At 44.4% G+C, this 23,760-nt stretch overlaps 1 protein-coding gene across 3 annotated transcripts in view; it reads left to right on the top strand.

Annotated features, from left to right (window-relative positions):
- The window catches only part of DPYD (dihydropyrimidine dehydrogenase), a 608,504-nt gene that overhangs the window by 524,252 nt on the left and 60,492 nt on the right, over window positions 1–23,760 (top strand). For all 3 annotated transcript variants that reach the window (XM_063136148.1, XM_063136158.1, XM_063136141.1), the window contains one exon: window positions 6,753–6,932. In XM_063136148.1, coding sequence (XP_062992218.1) covers window positions 6,753–6,932 — 180 coding nt within the window. The remainder of the gene's footprint in view (window positions 1–6,752; window positions 6,933–23,760) is intronic.

Below are 23,760 nucleotides of genomic sequence, written 5' to 3'. Positions count from 1 at the left end.
TTTGCTGGCTGGTTTTGATAGACTTGCAGCTTACAAAAATATGCCCCGTTGGGAATGTGCCCCAAGGGAACAACAGACTCCTGTTTTAATGATATTGTTCATTACAGATCTCTGCCTGCTCAGAGTGCTGTCTCTGTGGACCAAGGCAAGTCTGTCCTGAATGAAGCGGAAAAGACCGATTTTTTATTATTTTTTTATTATTATTTTTTCTAGCTTTTACTCCCTCCCCTTCTCCCTTGTGTCTTGGTCTAACTGTTTTAAGACAGTTTTCAGATAGATAGGCCTGTTGATGTTCAAGGAATCTTGTTTTGATAGCAGTCTTAGGCTCTGGACCACTTTATACAATTGTCAGAGGCAGGATGTAAAGGATTGTATCCAGTGGGCTTTATCTAATATTAGTCTAAGCCTGGGGCTAGATCTACACCTTCTGTCAAATCATTATGATCCCATCATGGTAACACTATGTCCCTCTTGCACATTTATACCTTGTAGGACACACAGAGTATCAGCTGATGGGGCGGAAATCACATTTCCCTACCGTCACTTTGCCTCCTGCTTCTATCCCACAATAGGGACAAACAGTTTCCTCTTCACATGGGGAAGAAAAAGGAAGCAAACAATGACCACATGGTCCATTCAGTGGCCATTTTTATCTCGCACAGAAGGAAATGGCAGCAAGTCTCATTATAGTAAAAAAAAAAGAAAAGGATTTTCCAGGTCTCACTTTTTGACGGAAAAAAGAGCAAAAAGAGCAGGAGATGCACAGGAGGTGGACAGTGTCATCGTCAAAAAGACCCACAAACATCTGTGAGTGGCCAGTAATGAGTGTGCTATGAAATGCCTGTCTGATGATGCTCACAGCGACATTTGTTACGGCATTTTGGATAATGTGGAATAAAAAGCAGGATACAACATTACAAAGGCAGTATATGGGATGTGTAATGTGTCCTGACAGTTATCAGTGCACTTCAATACCACTATAAAGCAGTAGTGTAGATCTTGCGCCAGTGTTCCCCAACCATGTGCCCTCCAGACGTTTTGGACTACAACTTCCAGGATTCCACTAGCTATGCTGAATGGGGCTGAAGTCCAAAACATCTGAAAAGGAGCAGGTTGGGGAAAGCTGGTCTAACTTAAGTCCAATTCATTTCAATGGATCTACTCTAAGTAGGTTTAATATTGTAGACAGCCCAAAGCCTTTTCTGGGCATTACCATTAGGAACTGCACTGGTTGCCTATTTGTTACCGGGCCAGGTTTAAAGTTCTTGTACTAGTGTACAAAACCCTAAGCAACAACTTGGGACCAGGATACCTGAGAGAGCACCTTCTCCCCTATCAACCTGCCTGGTCACTGAGATCATCCAAGGGCATGCTCCTGGTTGTTTCACATAGACCTATTGTCCGATTGGAGTCTGCCAGGGAAAGAGCCTTCAGTGTGGTGGCCCCTCTCCTATGGAATTCCCTGTCTCTGGAAGTCAAGCAGGCACCAACTTTGTATTCCTTCTGGCACCTCCTAAAAACATTGTTCCAGGAAGCCCTCCTTTAATGACCAGGCACGGTATATTTTGCACTTCGTTCCTTTTAAAATGTACTTTTAATGTGTTTTTATTCTATTTTATTTGTCCACCGCTCTGAAATTCTGAATGGGGAGCAGTATATAAATACTGTAAATAAATAAAATAAATAAATTAGAAGCTTTTGTGTCACCAGGGTACAAAATTCAACATTGAATACATAATACTGCCACATTCCTGGTTGATTGAAAACCCTTAGGAAAAAAACCTGAAGATCTGTATGTTGCAGTACATACTACTGGAATTTGAAAATGAAGCCTGAAAGCTTCTTCATAAACTTTGATTATGTAACATGGAAAGCTAGTACTTCAGATTTTAACTGGGTTTTTCTTCATATGAACTTTAGATGCAAAAATGTGCATTTATATTGGATACTAGTGCACTTTGCATCGAATGTAATATTTACTGTGTGAAATATGTTCATCTGGTTTTCTGTATTTCCAAAAATACTACCAAAGCTAGTGTAAATTAACATGATCTTAATCATCTTTTCAAAAATAAATAAATGGATGGGACTTCATTAAAGCTTTTTCAACACTGAAGAATTTGTTTTGTAGTTCCCATTGTTAATTTAATATAACAAGAAATAAAACAATGCCAAATATGGTTAATGCACAATTTAAAAAAATCAAAGACGCTACAAACATACCTTTCTATGTACCTTTAGTGCTTTACCATTGAAGAACACTTCAAAGAAAAGTTACCCAAATTAAAAGTAAAAATGCAGAACAGCCAATTGGTACCTTTCAAAGATACTGAGTGTAGAGTGTTCATTGCTTATCCCATTGATAGATCAGAATATTAGAAACGGTGAGGTCAAAGGCTGAGTTCCTAATAGGATGGCATTTGGAAAGCTCCTTTACTTTGCAATCTTCTGCAGTTCAGTAGCAAAGCTGAACTGAGTCTCCACCTTTTGGGGGAAGCAAGATGGCATTCTGGTAAATGCTAGAATTTTATCACTTCAACAAAGGAAGGGAAGAAATGATAGCAGAGTGAAACATTTGTGATCTCCAAAGAATGTGCTGCCACCGTAACAGCACAGATGAAAGAGGCTGCTGTCTCAATTGCCTGGAAACTACTTCAAAACTCACTTTGATCTCCTCTGATTGTCTGTTAACATTATTGCTAAATGCAGTACATAGAGAGATCACTGTTTGGGTGTTGTACAGATACAACATATGGGGATGAACATGGTGGAGTAGTCCTCCGTTGCCATTTACTTACAGTGTAGCCTGAGGTCCATGCTAGCTGGGGAATCTGTGCAAACGCTAGCAACTGGGCACATTTACCTGCCAGCATTTCCCAGAAAGAGGTATGTGCTACCTTCCAGTAGCAAAGGAAGTAAGCCTATGTAAACCAGTTGCTGGGGAACATGGGTGCTATTGCACTTGTGTCCTGCTTGTGGGTTCCCAGTCGACAGCTGGTTGGCCACTGCATGAACAGAATGCTGGACTAGATGGACCCTTGGTCTGATCCAGCAGGGCTCTTCTGATGTTCTTTCTTACGTTGTGTGGCTAATGCATAGAGAATATGCACAGATTGACAGCGACTACCGGGAATTTTGGACACTACTCTGAGCAAGCACCCCAACAGAGCTGGGAGAAAGAGAGGAAACAATAATAATATAATAATAATATATTTATTTATTTGTTACCCACCTCTCCCTCTGGATTGAGGCGGGTACAACACAAATAAAAACACCATAAAATACATACAGCTAGTTCAAGCATTTAAAACCAGTGCATTATTAAAAGCAGCACACCATTAAAAAAGGCATCTTAAAATTCAAGTGGGTAGGCCTGCCGGAAGAGATCATCCTTTCTTTCTTTCTCCACTTCAAGACATTTATATACAAAGCTGCACTCTCTAAGTTTAGGTGATTGGGTAATTGATAACTGTCTTCCCCAACCAGGTGCCTTCCAGGTGCATTAGATTGCAGTGACCATAATTCCCAGTCAGCATGGCCATTGGGGAAGGCTGTTGTATAGAGTGGTGGTGGTGGTGTCACCTAGGGCTCAGAGTCCTCTAATAAACTACCTCTCTGATACAGACCGTGAGCCAGGACCATCTGTCCAGGGATCTCACAATTCCTGAATCTCATAGGCATACAGTCTCAAAGGAGGCAGACAGCGAGTTATCAGTTTCCAACCTTGGAAGAAGCGATACTAGGGTGACCATATGAAAAGGAGGACAGGGCTCCTGTATCTTTAACAGTTGTCTTGAAAAGGGAATTTCAGCAGGTGTCATTTGTATATATGGGGAACCTGATGAAATTTCCTCTTCATCACAACAGTTAAAGCTGCGGGTGCCCTGCCCTCTTTTAAATCTGGTCACTCTAGTATAGCTCCTGCAGCTTTAACTGTTGTGATGAAGAGGGAATTTCACCAGGTTCTCCGTATAGTCAAATGACACCTGCTGAAATTCCCTTTTCTATGCAACTGTTAAAGATACAGGAGCCCTGTCATATGGTCACCCTAAGCGATACAGACTTAATCAAACCAGCAACCAGCCAAAGCTGTTCACTCTCCTAAAGGCCAACGTTAGGGAAAATAAACAGTTTGAGATGAAGTGATTCAATAATGCCGCCATGTTCAATAATGCCACCACATGGCTTGAAGCCAGAGCACAACGCTTTTCAATCTATTGCACAAGGCATTGAGGGGTGAGACTTTGAGTAAGCAGGCCCCATTTGGGGATATAATGATTCAGTTGCTCATCAGGCTTTGTTGGATCTATTCCTGCTGGCTCTGACAGGTATCCCATGTCCTGAAGTACCGTGGCTGACATGGGTGGCTTGTTGTTGGATTAAAACTCAAACAATGGGTTCACACATGTCAAACAACAATAGGACATTCCTGAGTTGTCTATGAATGCTAATGCAAAGCAGAAACAGCAAGTAGGTGGGAGGCATTGTGCCCCAACAAACTCTGGGTTGTTTAACCCATCCACAAGCTAGATCGAAGCTACTGCTTTATGGCAGTATTGAAGTGCACTGATAACTGTTGGGGCACAATCCAAATTCCATATAGTGCTTTCAAAGTGTTATTTCCTGCTTTTTTTATTCCACATTCATAATGATTCGACACAAGGTGTAGATCATTGTTAGACTAACACATAGTTAGTCATTATGTGACTAACTTTTCTGTTACCTAGTACATCAGGGTGGGGGACCTTTTTTCCATCAAAGACTGCATTCCCTCAGGGAGCTACATGCCAGCAGTACGTGGTGCCAAAGCCAGGGGTGAGTGGGCCAGAGCCAAAAATGAGTGGGCCCACCCTCTGCCACCCCTTTTTTTCTTCTCTTTCTGACAGCTCTTTTTCTTTCCATGGAGATGCACATTTGATGCATAGAGTTCTGTGAATTCAGTGCATCCTGCTATTATTTCAGTTCATGTTCCCAAACTAAGGTGATTAGCATTAATAGTCACATAATTTATAAGTTTAGAACTGCAATACTCTTGTGTATCTAAAACTACATAGATACTGTCAAAATAGTGCAAGGTTTCTGCATTGGAATCTGGCTTATTTGAATTATATAAACCAGACTACCTTTTAACCTGCATTTTCAGTGTCCCCTTTCTTTAACTGAATTGCTAGGGGAAAGTGTTACTCATATGTTTAAAAATTAGAAGCTCTTTGCGAACAAAGAAATTTAAATAAAGCATTGGTTGAGTTTTACAGTTAAATAACCTGTGGAGGAAATTATAATGATGCTCTCTATAATTGTTCTGGAACAAGAGAGAGAGAGAGAGAGAGCTTAAATCTATGGAAGGCATAACAGACCTAATTAATGCTCACACTGTTCCTCCAGAGAAACAGATTTTATGTAATGTAAATGGGCTGCATAGGAAATGTTCTTGTGCATATTTTATATGTATTCCTTGTTTCTTCCTGCACAGCTGTAGTGTACAGTATTTCAAAGTGTACTTCCCTGCACCCCTGAAACAACAGCTTGTAATACAGTATGTGGCACCAGGAATAAAACTTTGATCATGTTACCTACCATTTTATCGATTGTGCTCTCACACATTGTGTGAGTTAATTTTAGATGGTCAGATGGTGTGTGCATGTGCCTACTTTCTTTTTTCTTGGAGTAGTTGACCATTTCTCAACACATGCAACAGTACTTGCCTCACTTATGAATAAAAATGTAGTAAATAAATAAAAAAATAAATATGAATAGTGCAGTCCTAATGCAAATAGAAGCCAGACACATTCTATGGTTGTATCCTAGTTTCAAGGGTTGCATCTAATTGCTCATTTCCCATAAAAGTCCTGAATAAGCATGTAGGGAAGTAGCTGGAGATGGTAAATAAATAAGTGGTGCAATGGCTTAGACTGGGCCTTCAAGAAAACAGTTTTATGTCATGGGCCAATCCTAAAAATGTCTGTGTCCCATTTATTTCACTGGAACTTACTTAGAAGTGAATATATCCAACTACATTTATGACTGTACATCAAAATAGTGATTAAACATTCAGAATGTTCAAAGAACACTCAATTGACCCAGAGCCATGGAATTTTGACCACTCGACTGATTTCCAAATAAGTAATAGTTTCCCCCGCCCAAAAAACAGTCATACAAGTGTAGAATGGTTCATTGTCCAACAGTTCCGCTGTGGCACCCCGGTTGTGGAATGAGCTCCCCAGAGAGGTCCGCCTGGCGCCTACACTGTACTCCTTTCGTCGCCAGCTGAAGACCTTTTTATTCTCCCAGTATTTTAACACTTAATTTTAACTTAAATATAAATTTTACTGTTTTAACGCTGTATTTTAATTTTATATCAGTTTTGCTGCGTGGTTTTTATTCTGGTTGTGCTTTTTATATTGTATTGTGTATTTGTGCTTTTAACCTGTTGGTTGTCTTACTATGATTTTAATTTTTGTGATCCGCCCAGAGAGCTTCGGCTATTGGGCAGTATAGAAATGTAATAAATAAATAAATAAATAAACTGACTCATGTCCATGGATTGATTGATTTAGATATATCTTTTGTTATGTTATCATCATCATCACCATCTTCAGCAATTAAAACAATGCCAGATGAAAGCCACATAAAGACATAGGTTACTGAGCGGCACTCATCTTTGATTATCCAAGTTCTGAACATTCTGCCTCTAACACCAATATAAGTACAAATTTCCAGAGTAACTCAGTTTATATGTATATGGATTGTAGGTATGCAGCGCAATACAGAATCAAGACTTCACTGTGATTGAAGATTACTGCACTGGGCTCAGGGCTTTGCTTTATCTGCAGAGCATTGAGGAACTTCAAGACTGGGATGGACAAAGCCAACCAACTATGAGGCATCAGAAAGGAAAAGCTGTGCCCAAAATTGTTGACCTGATGGGAAAGGTATGTTACATGGACAACTGTTTCTCAGACACTGGGCCATGCCTGGTACTGGGCTCCAAGTCTGTTTTGTTTTATTATTCATTTGTTTTACAAGATTTTCGTACCACTTTTTGATATTAATGTCCAAAGCAGTATATAATATACAACTGCCACAGTACTACTATTTTGATGTGAAGAAAAATATATATCTAATTTTGAAGATTTGGAAGTTACCTAGGGAGGTTGTGGGCTCTCCCATGCTAGAGGCCTTCAAGAGGCAGCTGGACAACCATCTGTCAGGGATGCTTTAGGGTGGATTCCTGCATTGAGCAGGGGGTTGGACTCGATGGCCTTGTAGGCCCCTTCCAACTCTGCTATTCTATGACTCACAGTCCTATGGTTATGTCACATTCCTAACTTCCCTTTTGCCAGCTTAGAGTTTTTTAAAAAAAATTACAGTGCCCAAAAAGCTGTCTTGAGCAGGTCCACCACTACCATCAGCAGCATCTTGTACTCTGGTATGGAAACAGATTATTGACAATCCCCTCAAGACCTTGCAATTTGGTGAAAAATAAAATGTTTTACTGCTGTGGTATCATGGATTTTGATTATACTTAGCAGCACAGACTGTAATTATCTATTTGTTTTATTGCTTCAGGCTTACGTTAAAACAGGTGTTTTAGGTTTTTAATGTTATATTTATGCCCAGTTCCTATATACACCCAGCTACATAGGTGACCACTTGAAAGGGGAATTTTGTGTGCAATGACAGAAGGAATGTTGTTTGTACAAAATAGCCACCAATGTGATAGTGTAAACCGTCCTGAGAGCTTTGACTATGGGGCGGTATATAAATTAAATAAATAAATAAATAAATAAATCATTAAGCAAAAATCCCACACCCTTCCTGGGCTTTCTTCTTCAAGAATTTATCTGGGTTTACGAAGGGTTCCGTTAGATGGTGAACGTGTGTTTTGGAATTGAAAACTTTCCTTTTCGGCAATACTCTATATGTTCAATGAAACAGCGCTATCCTGTGGCTGTATTATACCTTGGTATTACACACTGTCAATATGGCATCATTAACTTCTATTACAGCTTATCTCTGATCTTTTTGAAAGTGGGATAAAGGGGGGAAAGTGTGAGAGACGTCCTGGAGGTTGTCAATGTCATGTCATGTCATGACTCGCAAAGTTCTGTGAGTGACCAATCATAAACATGGAAATCAGTTTTGTAGAGAAGCTCATTGCATTGTGAGATCAGCAGAAACAATCTGAGATGCGTCAATGCTAAATTGGCCCAAAGGGAAAATCCTCTGCAGAACCACCACAACTTCTGGAGACGTACTGGAATACAAGTAGTTAGGACGGGGTGATTTTCTCCATTTTGTTAATAAAACAAAACAAGAAATATTTTGAATACCCAGGGCAATAATTTGGCTTGTGCAATCTAAAATAACCGAACAGTTAATTCAGACCTTGAGATGCTGCTACTGAAACTACTACAAGCTTAAAAGTGTGCTTAATTGAATCAGAACACTATAAAACTAAAGTAAAACTGCTTGAAGCATTCTACAATCAAGCATTACTGCTGCTGAAAAATGCCATAAAGCATAACAATAATGGCAATTTCGTAGTCTTGCAATGACATGATTGACATGGACACAAATTCACAGGGAGCTGCTTCACACAAACTGTGGCTCATCGCGTGGAGCTGAGTGTATACAGATGCATTTTGAGCAACAGCCATGTCCTTGAGTGCACATATGATTTGGGTTCCTAGCTTGTACCTGAAGTGACACAGTATTATGCATAACCAAATACAATGGTTAGTGTGAAGGAACATAGGAGTTCTGGTACCTGGTATTTACTGCTTTGCAGCTGCCAGTTCCAGCACTCAGACCAAAGTGCTAGAAAAACTAGCACTGTGGCAGATCTGTGGTGGCCTAGCAACCTGCTTTTCTTTTATGACCCAACTGGACTTGTATAGATGCTGCAAGCATTCTGCCACTGGCACCACAGAAGTAATTACGTGTTCCTGCTAGTTCCAGATGCTTGTGCATGGCCTCTTATACTGCACTACTGTTTTCCCGTCAGAACCTTGATGTACAGAGGTACAGGGAAAAGAGGAAAAGAGGTTTGGGGTATTTGATATTCAAAGCAACCAGGGCCATCTATAGTAAGACATAGTTAGCGCAATCCTTCCAGAGTACACCTGACTGGGGGGGATATACCTGAAATGTGCTAAGGGAATCATTTTCCACAGTGGCCTTGGCTCTCTTTTGCCAGAGGACAGGCTGCTGTTTGTGCAGTAGAGCCGGCTCAAAACTAGCACATTATCCAAATACAAATAAGCACAGTACGAGTAACATTGGATCATTTAGGGCCTTCCTAGATGAGGGTTTAGCCCGGTACGAGGCCCGGGCTCCCTGCTGTGCATGCAGATGTCGCACAAGGGATCCTGGGGTCAGGCCAGGCTAAACTCTCACTTGACCCGGGATAACCGGATCCAATTATGGCCCAGAAGTCTAGCTGGTTCCGTGGCTTTTCCCAGCTGCTTGCTTACTCGCGGGTAGCCGGGAGAAGCTGAGCGCTGTGCCCATCAGGCCAGGGGCAAGGGAATCGCAGGGGGGAGTGATGGGGGCCAGGGGGGAAAGAGCAGACCCGGCAGGAGAGATGGGGGAAGAGCGGAGCCAGGGTGGGGAGATCGCGGCTGGGGTGGTGGTGGAGGGGGCATCGGACATAGCGAGCGGGGGAGGCGAGCAGACGGGCGAGCAAGCAGGCAAGCAGGGGGGTGAGTGTGGGGTGAGCGAGCGGGGGAGGGGGCGAGCAGGGGGCAAGCGGGGGGCATCAGACATCGGGGGAAATTGGGGGCAGGGGGAGCAGGGAACCCTTTTTTTTAAAAAAAAAAAAAGACCTACCTTTTCATTGGTGCACTCCTGTGCACATGGCCCCTTTAACTTTTTGAAAAAAATGGAGTATGCGACGGGGCTTTCCTTTCCCCATCACGTCTGACGTCTGGATAGGTGCGACGGCCTGTGCTAATTGTAGCACGGGCTCGCCGCGCCTGAAGGCCGGATTCAAAGGTAGGTCTAGCAAGGCCCTTAGTCAAGGTAGCAGGATGCCCTCATAGGGTACTTGGGGAACAACAGAGACAAGGATCAGAACTTTTCCAGAAATGGAGCTATTGAGGAAGTATAACAGAAGTGTAATTTGATGCTTAACTTTTGAAGGCTGTCCCAGGGCATGTGTACACCAGACTTATATCCCGGGGTCATCCCTGGATCGTCCCTGTGCATCCACATGACACACAAGGGATCCCAGGGGCAACCAGGGATGAGCCCTCCATTTTTGCGGGATAACGGATTCCCCAGTTATCCTGATTTTTCCTGCAGTTCCGGGACTGTGGGAGGTGTGGGCGCCCATCCTGCCTGGGCCCCACTTACTCGTGAGTAAGCACAGCACCAGAAACGGGCATGTAGCCATGCGGTGCAGCTCCATGCCCATCAGGGGAGGGGGTGGTAGCAATCTCACCACCCCTGGGATGGTAGGGAGAGGGCTTGGGGGCCGATTCCGGGGGAAAGTTTATTTTTTATTTTTCTTATTTTTCGCTGGAGCAGGGCCTTGCTCTTGCATGACCGGCCCCACTGCTTAAAAAAGAAAAGAAAGAAAGGCAGCCATGATGTCCTGTTTCCTCCCCGGATGTTGCATGCGAATCCAGGGTGAGGAGCTTGCGATCAACATATTGCAGGATCCTCCCCACTCCCTCCTCAGGTATAGACATACCCCAGAGTCAGGAGGGAGAGACAGTGGGGTGAGGAGAAATTTTGGAAAGGAGGCTGCATAGTGAACTGCTTTAGCTTCCAGGGGAAAGGAAGGAGGATTGCAGTGGGAACTGAAAAGTTGGGTGTCCTGGGTTGGTCAGGCTGAGTTTATCCCATCAGTTTATCCCTTGGAGTTCAGGGATAAATTTAAGCAGATGTAAGTATCTGTGAACAAAATATGCATGGAGGAAGCTCAGGAAAGGGGAATCATGGAGGGCAGTCTCACTTGGAAAATTCACTGAGTTCACGGCAGTTATTGCTATTGATGAGAAAGACTCACCAAAAGCTAGGATGACCCTAGAAGGGCAATTCCCAGGTGTGCAAAGAAGGATTGCAAGGTGTACAAAGAAGGAAGGGAGTCAAGGCTTCAGGTGGGATTTAATGTACTTCTTGTAAAGGACACTTGAAATCCATTGCCAGTTGATAGGGGCTACAATGCTGCTTTGCTTTAAATAGATTAGGAACAGGAGAAAGACTGAGCATTAGCAATTCCAGAATGCCTCATGCCAATGTATAGAGTGTGTGGACATGGCCATTTCATTAGAGGTTTTTGGTGGGAAACTTTGAAGTGCACATTGCCCTGGTTTACTAGATCCTTTTTCGCTCACCTTCCCAGACAAGATGAGGCCTTTTGAGCCAAACCCCTTGTGAAGGGCCACACAAAATGGCTGGATAATGCTCTTTGACAACAAGGTCTTATCCCCTTGAAAGTGAACAAATAAATATTGATAGGTCAGATGACAAATTCTGTCAAACCAGTGTTCTGATATGATGAAATCTCATTTTTATCAAAACAGTATGTGACTCTCAGGTTACTGCCCAAATGGTTGCTTCATTGTTGTGGTAGAGATGTCATCTTTCTTCTTCGTGGTCTCTGTGCATTCACACCTATGGGCTTCTGCGCCTGCGCAGGACCAGTATCGGGAACTTCAATAGCTGAGTATAATTTTTGGCGGGATCCCCGCCCACCATCCTACTTTGCATGTCCAGGGGGTCCCACCATGCTCCTCAGTTCTCTTTCGACCGCGCTGCTACCAGAATGTCGGGAGCTTCGCTCAGCCTTAAAGAGAATATTAGCTGAGACTTCGTAGATTCTTACCTTCATTCGTGTTCTTCTTCTTCTTTCATTCTTCTTTCATTCTTTCCTAAAAAAAACCCCACTTAGTTAGTCCTCGTTATTCCTTACTTTCGTTTTCCATTCTAATGTCTGACTCTAACAAAGGCCCCTTTAAAAGATGCCTTTCCTGCAATGGAAAGGTTCCTCTTTCTGATGGACACTCCTTGTGCCTCTTATGTTTGGGCGAGTCGCACGTCGTTGAAGCCAGTTCCTGCTGCATGAAGCTATCCAAACTGTCTCACCACAATAGAGCTGACCGATTGAAAGCTCTCCTTTGGAAAAAGGCCCTTGGATCGGTTCACAAACCAATTCCGCAGGCCTCGACATCGACTGCCCACCCTCTATCTCCTACCATGGAGCAATGGGCACCTTCGGGCAAAAAATCCCATACCCTTGTAGCAGCAAAAAAGCTCTCAAAAAGGGCAAGGGATCATAAGGCGGACAACGGAAAGCAAAAGAAAAATCCTCACCGAGAAAAGGAGCCACACCCTCCGTCTCACCCTCCGACTCCACAACCGCAACCGATACCGTCGGTACCGTCGCCACCGCCGACACCACCACCACTCCCCTCGGTACCGTTGCCTACGGCATCAATGACAGAGGGTGAACTCCGGGACTCCCCGTTATCATCTAGAGCCATTCCATTGGCACAACCAATTCCTTCTCAGCAACCTCGCGAACAGCAGGTTTCTACTCAAGCGGCTACTCGCCCTCCTTCCTACAGATCACGATCTCCACTCCGTGACTGGGACTCCGACTCCAACTGGTCCATGCTAAGACCTCACGACTCGCATCGTCGTCGAGATCGAGAACCTGACCGCCGTCGGGACCAAGAGTTCACCACGGCATACCACCGGTCTCCATACCGCGAACGACCAGCTCCGCGATCTCCAACACCTCCACCAGTACCTCCTAGGTTTGCATCTCTACAGCGTTCCCTACAAATACAACAGCGATGCCATGGTCAACGTAGATCACCCTCTCCTTCCGATAATGATTATCAATCGAATTCATCATCGGTCGTATCGGTACCGAGATCGGTACCATCACCAACTGACGCTGTCGACACAACTGAGCATGCATCTCCTTCTGATGACACCGACCACTTTATTGAACAAATCCTCTGCATGGCCCAATCCCTCAGCATCGACGCTCAACAGCCCTCCGAGGAAATCTCTGATCCTATATTTGATTCTGCTTATCCAGATAGTACACCTCCGGTGTCGATACTGCTCTTCCCGAGACTCCTTCATATTGCTCGCCAGTCCTGGAAGGCACCAACCGCTCTCGGAACCACATCTAGACGACTCGAGAGTCTCTATAGGGTGCAGGAGAAGGACGCCTCCTTCCTTTTTAGCCACCCCAAACCTAACTCTGTAATCGTGGAGTCCTCACAGGGCCGTTCCACCAAAGCCCACACTACGCCCTCCGACAAGGAATCTCGTCGCCTTGACATAATAGGCAGACGATTATATTCCTCTGCTGCTCTCACCATTAAGGTAGCTAACTATACCGCCCTTATGGCGCGTTACCAGATTTTTCTCTGAGACAAGATGGCGTCTCTTACATCACACCTTCATGATGACCAAAGGGAACTCGCCCAGCTTTTCCACTCCGAGGCAGCTAAGATTTCCCGACTCCAACTCAATGCTTCTCTTCTTTTGACCGACTGTGCTTCCAAGTCTATGATTGGTTCCGTCGCCCTCCGTCGCCATGCTTGGCTTCGCGCTGCTGGCTTGACCCCCGAAACCCGCTCAAGGATCGAAGACCTTCCGTTAGATGGTGACGGCCTATTTAATTCCACCACAGACGAGGCGATGGATACCATTCAAAAAGCTCGCCTCACGGCACGGAAAATGTGAATTTCTCAACCCTCCTTCCTCCCATCTATAAAAGAAAATGGCATCGCCCACAAGGCTCCTTCTCATCAAAGTACCAACAACAACAACAGCAACATCACGACAAATTCAATTGTTACCATCAACAATTCAATCAATCCAAGTGGCAAATAACTTCTCCATGTTTTCGTCAACCCCGCTCCAAACCGGATGCATTTCCCAAACGTCGTCTTTGACAACCACTTTCGTCCACTAGTACCAATCTTCGGCTCCATACTAAAACCCTTTTACCAGGCCTGGTCCAACATCACAAACGACACCTGGGTTCTCACCATAATCCTAACAGGTTACCGCCTCGAGCTTCAAGACACTCCACCTCTCGGTACCATAAAAATCACTCCTCCGTCACAACCTCTCATAGACAAATTGCGTCTCCTCCTCAGCAAAGGAGCCATCCAAAGAGTCTCCACCAATACCACCCGAGGATTCTTTTCCTGATATTTTACGGTACCAAAAGCTGACGGCGGACTACGTCCTATTTTAGACCTCAGAAACCTGAACACATACATTCAACCAAGAAAATTCAGAATGACCACTTTGGCTTACATCCTTCCCCTCCTCCGAAAAAACCATTGGTTCACCTCCGTCGACTTAAAGGACGCGTATTTTCACATTGCAATCCACCCGTCCCATCACAAACTCCTCCGTTTCGCCATTGGGACCAACGTCTTTCAATTTACAGTTCTTCCCTTCGGACTTTCCTCTGCCCCAAGGGTATTCACAAAGTGCATGGCACCAGTGTGTGCACATCTTCGCACCCAAGGGGTCACAATTTTTCCTTATCTCGACGACTGGCTGTTGACGGCTCCATCTTCCTCAACAGTCCTCCGGGACACCACATACACCCTCGACCGTCTTGCCTCTCTAGGTCTCTGTGTCAACAACGAAAAGTCAAACCTTCTTCCCTCGCAACGCATCTCATTCATCGGAGTCGACATAGACTCAAGAACCTCCACAGCATATCTGCCTCAGAAGCGACTACTCACCCTCATCGCTCAGACACATGCAATCTGCCGTCGACCCTCTCCGACGGTCTGGGCCGTCCAACGCCTACTCGGCCTCATGGCATCCACCGTATATGTCGTACAGTGGGCACGCCTACGAATGCACCCTCTACAAGCGTATCTCATACACTCTTACAATGGCACAACCGATCCACGCCAAACTCACCCCATCATCCCAACAGAGGTTCATTCCTCCCTGCTGTGGTGGACTCAAGCACACAACCTTCATCAAGGCATGCCCTTTCGGTAACCTCAGCCAGCCATCACAATTACGACCGATGCGTCCAACCTCGGTTGGGGTGCCCACACCGATCATTTCAACACCCAAGGTCGATGGTCCACCAGTGAGCGCAACCTACACATCAATGCCCTTGAACTCCTAGCGGTATACAAAGCGATCATCGCTTTCGAGCCGAACATCCAACACAAACATGTTCTAATTCTATCCGACAACACCTCAGTCGTGTGGTACCTCAACAAACAAGGAGGGACACGCTCCCCAACACTCCTCAACATAACTCTCAACATCTTCAATTGGGCAATTCCCAGGAACATCTCTATAATTGTCATCCACATCGCGGGGAAGTCTAATCAAGTTGCAGACACCCTCAGTCGCACCTTCTCCCTGACCCGCGAGTGGGAACTCTCCCGGACCATCCTCCTCAAACTGTTTCTTTGATGGGGAACTCCATCCATAGATCTCTTTGCCTCCCAGACCAACACGGTTTGCCGACTCTTCTGCTCCAGAGCTGGGCACGGGAAGTCCTCTCTCGGAGATGCCTTTCAGATTCAGTGGGCACACACCTTTGCTTACATATTCCCCCCCTTCCCACTCTTCAACACAGTCATTGCCAGGCTACGAACGGAACCAATGACTGCAATTCTCATAGCCCCCTGGTGGCCTCGCCAGTCCTGGTTCTCTCCCCTTCTCTCCATGTCGAACCAGACCTACATCCGCCTGACCACGATACCGAACCTCATCACAATGGACAACGGGCACATTCACCACCCAGATCTCCAAACACTTCGGTTAATTGCATGGAAGATCAACAATCACCATTAGACATCCCCCCTCAAATACAACACATATTACGTTCAGCGAGAAAACCATCGACACGGAAAGCCTATCGAGCCAAACGCCGCCGATTCAGATCCTTTGCAAGACAACACAAATTTGACCCTCAAAACTGCTCCATCAAAGATGTCCTCCTTTTCCTCAAACATCTTGTGGACTCTGGTCTTAAGAACTCTTCGCTCCAGGTACACTTGGCAGCCCTATCCGCTGTTCACCCTCCAATCCAAGGGCATTCTGTCTTCACTCACCCTCTCATCAAGCAATTCCTGAAAGGTGCTAAAATTATATTTCCTCCGACAAGACACATCACTCCTCAATGGAGCCTGTCGGTCATCCTAAAAGCTTTAACGGCAAAACCCTTCAAACCCTTAGCATCCATCAGCATGCGTCTCCTCTCAATGAAAGTAGCCTTCCTCGTGGCTATTACATCCGCCCGTCGGGCTTCTGAACTCACAGCCCTTCGTGTCGACCTACCATATCTGTCTTTTCACCCTGACAAGGTCACACTTTGACCAGATCTGCAATTACTTCCTAAAGTCATAACATCTTTCCACCTCAACCAGGATATTATTCTTCCTACTTTCTTTAAACAGCCCTCTTCTCCATTGGAAACAACTTTACATTGTCTCGATGTTCGCTGAGCCCTAGCGTTCTACAAAGCTCAAACCGAGTTGTTCAGAACTACTCCGCGCCTATTTGTTGCATATGGTAAGCCAAACCAAGGCTCACCTGTATCATTGCAAAGGCTTGCAGTATGGATTACCCAGAAAATCCGTCTTGCCTATCAACTGCAAAACCTACCTATACCTAATCCTCTGACGGCACATTCTACCAGAGGCATTGCCACCTCTATGGCTTTTTCCAGAGGAATCCCGATTCAAGAACTTTGTAGAGCAGCCACCTGGTCCAGGCCCTCTACTTTCATCAGACACTACCGACTAGATGTCAGAGCCAGAGCTGATTCCAGTTTCGGTAGAGCTGTCTTATCCTCACTCCTGTAACATCAACGCAACAACGAGACTACCCTCCTCCGGTAAGTCAGCTTGCTATTCGCCCATAGTGTGTGATGCACAGAGACCACGAAGAAGAAATGCAGGTTGCTTACCTGTAACCGTAGTTCTTCTAGTGGTCATCTGTGCATTCACACAACCCACCCACCATCCCCTCTTGTCTCGTTAAGGCTTGAGGTAGACTGCACTTACAACGTGACAACTTGTCGCACATGTACACATTTGCTTCATTCTTGAGCATATGTATAGACATGCATGTCTGTCTCCCTACATATTACTGTATACACACACACACACACACACACACACACATATATATATATATATATATATATATATATATATACACATTATAGTGCTAAGTGTGTATATATATATATATATATATATATATATATATATATATATATATACCCTGCCACGCGTTGCTGTGGCTCAGTCTGGTTAAATTGAAAAGAAAGAAAAGACAAAGCGGATGTTTCTAATATGTTTAATTTCACAATGCTTGTGGATATACAATATTTTTAGTTGTTCCATTGTCTGTGTAGATATAGAGATTGTCTGGTTTTCCGACTCTAGAACACGCAACATATAATTGTCCATGTGAGAAGCAATCTGTGTCTAGATCTAAACCGCACAATTCTAAAGATTGGCCCTGAACTTTGTTGATGGTGATTGCAAACGCCAATCGAATTGGGAATTGCAATCTCTTAAATTGAAATGGCATGTCTGTTGGAATCATAGGAATGCGAGGAATGAGGACATCTTCACCTTTGAAAGGTCCTGTCAAGATTGATCTCCGACTATAACAATTGCCACTTCGTCTATAGTTGGAGCATTGAATCTTCACACATGTTCTCCAGCAGGCGTTTTGTCAGCATGAATAACAACCTTGTGTGTATCAGATGGCATCATGTCAATTGCTGTTTTGAACAAATGTACTAAATTGTTTTTTTCGTGAAGTAGCTGTTGCAGTTTTGAAACGATGGACCTTTTTATGCCGGTATAAATTCCGCATTCAATTCATCATAGCCATCACCAATGAAATACATTTGTAGGAATTTATGTTGACTATCTTGAAACGGAAGGAAGGAGCCGGCTTTATGATAAATTTGTCCTTTGACTTTGAAAGTTGGCATAAATGGAGCTGTGATGATTTCTGCGCCGAACGACGTCATTTGGAAGCATGAGTTGTATTTCCTTATGTTAGATAGGAAATGCTTTGATTCTGCGGTATATCCGGCAAGCAAAGTTTGTAATGGCTCTGGTGGTTCTCCAAGTTGAGGCAGTCTAATTTTTCCAGCAGCGCAACACATTCCTTTTGTTTCTTCATTAAATTTAAGAGCCCTGCAATAAGGACACACTTCAGTCATAGTGCCGATGAGAACATGCCGCCTCAAACTATAATCATCAGCTGGGTTGTACCGGAATGCAAGGCGATTGTAATCGTGTGATTGATTACCAGGGAGTCGTGTTTGACGCTGATGTGCTGTTTCTCGTTGACGTCTTTCAGCCACTCTCAGCCTGTCACGTTCATTCTGTTGAGAACAAAGCAGATCTGAAGCTGTAGAACGCGATTGCCGTGCTCGCAATCATGCATCCTCAAGTCTGGCTGAACGTTGCTTGCCTGGTTCCTTGGCACGTATTTGAGGCATTCTTTTTCTTTTTTTCTCGTTTGCTGATGCCCGTTCTTCCTCAGTCTGATTTGCAATTTCTCGTCGCAGTGCTTCCGCTCTGCGAGTACGACGACCTAAGTGTGATCTTCTGTGAGGCATTATTTGAATGAAGTAAAGCAAATTGTTTGGTTTTTTAAAAAGGATGTTTTTACTAGGGGTGTGCACGGACCCCCTGCTCCGCTTCACTTGCAGATCCGCGATTTTGGGAGCGGGCCGCTTCGCCCCGCCCCCGCTCTACCCACTTCCACTCCGCTCCGCTCGGAGCTCCGGATCCGGATCGGAGCTCCGTTTCCCCCCCCCCATAGGCTTGCATTGAAAGCTAAAAAAAATACAACTTTTTTTCTGTTCAAGTTAGAAACCTCACATTTGGCACCATGACACCTCATGGGGGTATACACACGCACGCCAAGTTTCAAAGCAATCCCATCATCCCCTGATTTTTGGGGAATTTTTGAAAATCGGGCAACCCATTCACACCCCTTTCGATAGCTCCGTCAATTTGCACGTTAGAAACCTCAAACGCGGCACCATGATAGCTTATCCATGTGTCCCCATGGACGCCAAGTTTCAAGGCAATCCCATCATCCCCTGATTTTTGGGGAATTTTTGAAAATCGGGCACCCCATTCACACCCCTTTCCATAGCTCCATCAATTTGCATGTTAGAAACCTCAAACTCGCCACCAGGACAGCTTATCCATGTGTCCACATGCACGCCAAGTTTCAAGCAAATCCCATCATCCCCTGATTTTTGGGGAATTTATGAAAATCCAACACCCCTTTCCATAGCTCCGTCAATTTTGCACGTTAAAAAAACCCCTCAAACTCACCACCATGAAAGCTTATCCAGGGATACATACGCACGCCGAGACTCAAGAAAGTCCCATCATCCCCTGTTTTTTGGCAGGGCTTAAACCTGCAAAATTTGGAACTTCCAAAACTCCAAGTGAGCGCAGGAAGGACTTCTCCCCTGAGTCAAAGCCACACACACACAACATCCCTGCGAGGTGGGCAGGGGAGGAGGGAGGGAAGGCAGGCAGGCATGTAGCTGGCATTTCTGGGGGCATAAGGAAGTGAGCCAAGGATAAGCCAGTAATGCATATAAAATGGAATAAATAAACAAATAAATAAATGAAGGAGGGGTGGAATTAAAAGCAGCAGTATTGCTGAATAAACAGCAAGAAGAACGTTTTTAAAAAGGCTATATCTGTCTTTTACCAGCAATAGGGGGACGTGCCCGGGGGAGAGGGAAGCAGCTGCCAGTTCAGCTCAAGAAAGCCATTGCTTCACCAACAGCTCTAAGAAGTAAACGCTCACTTCAACTCATAATAGGCATCGCTCCACCACTAAGAAGTAAACGCTCACTTCGACTCATGATAGGCATTGCTCCACCGTTTTACTCTCTTTGGAAGGCTCTAATGGCCTTCCAGTGCAGGAGAGAGTGGGGGCACGTCCACGATGAGATGCCCTAGGGGAGCTCATCCCCTTGCACCACATCTTTTCAGTTGTTCCCCAAAGTTAGGGTGGGTAGCAGTGCTGTGTTTCTATCTCTTATTCTTGGCTTAGTATATGATTTCAGGTTGTGTTTGTGCATTTGGTGGGGCTACTGTGTTAAAAAACACGGGGAAAAGTCTGTTCAGATGAAGAAAGAGAAGTTTCCCAGAATCCCAAGTTACCCGTTTTGCCTATCCCCTCCTCTAACTTTGGGATCATGTGATCATGACCGGGCGCTGACTCTGCCCCTCAGCCCTTTGAAAAAGGTATTTTTCCCACCGATTTTTTTAAAAATTCTAGCGCGCGACCCGCACGACGCAGAGAGGTGAGAGTAGTCTCAAAATGACCCCCATCCACGACTCTCTGTGCACAAGAATTTTCAGAACGATAGCTTAAAAATCAACCCAGTTATCCCCGATTGTTTTCCTCAATGCAATCCTATGGGCGAAATGTTTCAAGATGGCGATCGGAGCGCTCCGCCTGAACTAGGAGCTCCAAAAAATGTCCGCTTCTCTTCGCCTTGCTTCTAGGGGTCGGCGGTCCGCTTCTACTCCGCCTCTGGGTAAGGCGGAGCAGGCCAATCCGCTACTGCTTCTCCGCTCCTAATCGAAGCGGAGCACATGCCTAGTTTTTACGGTGAGGAAGTTAGCGGAAACTCCTGGCAGTTACCTTTCTTCAGAACGTGTAACTGTCACTGTCACAGGTGTGACATCTATATTCACTCAGCCAATTGTGAGAGAACATGCAAATAAGAGAGGAGTCAGAGGCAGCGGATTGGCCTACTGGTTGGCGATGTCACAATGATCAGCAGGACTGGTTTTGAGGAGGTCTATTTCTTCGATTTTAAGACAAACCTTTGACCCCATATAGAACATAGTTACATAACAACGCTCGCATATTCGAATGCAACGTTGTGTCAAAATTTCAAAGCAATCGGTGAAGAACTTTCGGAGATATAACGTCTGTTTCAAACGGACATTTACATTTATATATATATATATATATATATATATATATATATATATGTAGCTATCCTTGGTTCTATTGACTGCGGTCTCAAGGAACTGAGGAGCATGGCGGGACCCCCTGGACATGCGCAGTAGGATGGTGGGCGGGGATCCCGCCAAAAATTATACTCAGCTATTGAAGTTCCCAACACTGGTCCTGCACAGGCGCAGAAGCCCATAGTGTGTGAATGCACAGATGACCACTAGAAGAACTACGGTTACAGGTAAGCAACCTGCATTTTTTCAAAGTGTGGGACAATGGTTAGGCAGTGCTGGAACTACAAGAGGTCCTCAGTAACAGTGAAACTTCCCTAGACCCACCTTCTTACTTTCCTTATAGCCAAAGTTGTTGAAAACAAGAATTCATTCAGGACTCTCCCAGCTTACTTTTTCCTCCTTCCATACACAGGAAAAGGCCATGGTTCAATGCCTGACTACATGTTCTGTGTATAGATTCAGTCTATAGCTTCTCTAGTTAACACTGTTCAGCATAGCAGCATTGAAAAATACTGCAGCCAGAGCCATCAGCAGTCCGGGTAGACTAGAGTAGATGGGCCATTTACTTAGTTACTGCTTTCCTTGTATCAAAGGGTGGCAGTGGAGGCTGGTGTCTCTGATTTCAGTGGGACTGTGAATCCATTCTGGGTTTCAGTCAGAACCAGCCAGTACTCTAAAGGAATCAGGACCACCCAAGGTCTGAATCCTATCCCCAAAATAAGTTCAGCACACTGGACAACTCCTTTAGTGTTCTGACTGAAACTCAGAATGGATTCACTGCCCCACCAAAATTGGATCTACTTGCCTCCTCCGAGGACTGCATGACAATATTTTAATAACAGATTAATCAAGTTTCCAATGACATTCTCCATCATGTCCTATCCCATCCCATCTGTCTCAGACCACCTAAAGCCAAGCAGAGCAAAATAGTCTTATGATGTTTCATAAAGATAGCCAGGTCTGATCTGCACAAACAGCAGAATGAGGCAGTAGAATCCTGAGCTCAGAAAGTGAAGAGGGTCACTTCAAACTGCAGGTGTCAATGGGAGACATCAACTAGCATATTAAAGGGAAACCCAACTAGCATATTAAAGAGAAAGGTGCTAACCCAGCCATTTCCTGACTGTGCTAGTTTTCTATTTGCAGGGATTTTTTTTCATTTGGCCTGACTGGTCACCTAGCACATTTTAGAGGACATTTCCAGTCCGTCTTAAAGGCCATGATGGAATGTAGGTGTAAAGGCAGTGCCTTAGATGTGTTAGGAGTCAAGCCATTTAGAGCTCCGTAGCTCATCTCCAGTTCAAATACGAGTTTGACTTTGCATAAGACAGGCCCTTGTTTCCTTGTAGCTTCCCTATTAGTAAGTTTATTAATGTCTTTGAAAATGTCATAGCAATTAAACAGATTTAGAGTCATATACTTATGATTTAAATGTTGAGTCCCAATCTCTAGAGGATCTCGACTTCCCTTTTCGCTAACCTAGTGGTGCTGAGAACCCAGAAAGCAATCCTCAGTAGCCATGTCGGAATTCTCTCCACGTAGCTGCCACGCTTAAGCATTCCCAATTTGCAATAGGATTCCTCAGGGACCGTTGCCAGCTGGAATAAGTTACAGCAGGCTCAGGGTGACTTTTGCTTTCAACGAGGAGAGCCATGGTCAGAACCGGCTTTTAATTTGCTCCCCGGCGGCTTTTGCCTCCCCCCCCCCCCCCAACCATTCAGAGTAGATTTTCAGCAGAAAACCTGGGCTTTTGTTTCTGGCTTCTGGAAGAGATTCACTTTGAACAGTGCTTTCAGTTATACATCATGCCTATTGATTATCCTTCGAAAAATCTAATATAACATGGTTGAAAATGTTGTATAAAGCCAAGATTTACAAAAGAATAGGATTTGGCATGTCAGATACCTCCAAATCTCTGCTTATCATTGCTGAAGACTGGAGTTCTTTTCAGTAAGAGGTTAGAGGAGGTTTCTTTGTTCTCGGCGAAGCTCTGAAAATTATAACATTACCTTTTGGTTGTAAAGACAATCTTATCACTGAGCTCTAGAGAATACAGTATTTCGGTGTGTAGGGGGGAATATTTTTAAAAAAGTTAGTGTTGTGTTTTTTTTGTCAACTACTAATGCTATATGGTTAAACTCTGTTCAAGAGGTTAGTACCAACTTTCTTCTGTCCTCTCAGTTCCCCACCTTGTATTTTCATAGAAACATGCACCTCATTTACATTTGCCTAATATGGTGCTTAAAGAAACTTCAAGACTTTTTATCTTTTGCATTATGCTAAATAGCCATTGTCAGAGGATACTGTTTCGCACCATTTTGAATGGGAAGGGAGGGGAAATTGCAATTCACAGTTTTCTCAGCTTGTCACGAGATCAATAATTAACTCTTTATAAAGGTATTTTGTAAGAAGCTGCTGAAAAGACACATTTAACCTGAAACGGATGTCATAAAAAAGCATGAAGGGCAAAAGGGGGGAAATCCCATCATATCTAAAGTAGCTTAGCTGGTGTATCAGAAATTTAAAAGGCGTGGGAGATCAAAAGACTTTGAGCCAAAATTTAGTACTCCAATTTTGTTTTAAAGGCAATGAGATGCAAACATGGAAGTATTTTAGCAGATGAGGGAAATTCCACCAGCCCCAGGCAGAATCATTGAAACAGCTCAATTTTTTCACGTTGACTTATTTATTACATTTTTTTTCTCCTGCCCTTTCCCAGGATTGTTGGATTATACTCCTCTATCCCCCT

This window comes from Elgaria multicarinata, chromosome 1, assembly GCF_023053635.1.
Source record: "Elgaria multicarinata webbii isolate HBS135686 ecotype San Diego chromosome 1, rElgMul1.1.pri, whole genome shotgun sequence".
In the NCBI taxonomy this organism is placed as follows: domain Eukaryota; kingdom Metazoa; phylum Chordata; class Lepidosauria; order Squamata; family Anguidae; genus Elgaria; species Elgaria multicarinata.
This window is presented reverse-complemented; position numbering and strand designations above follow the sequence as displayed.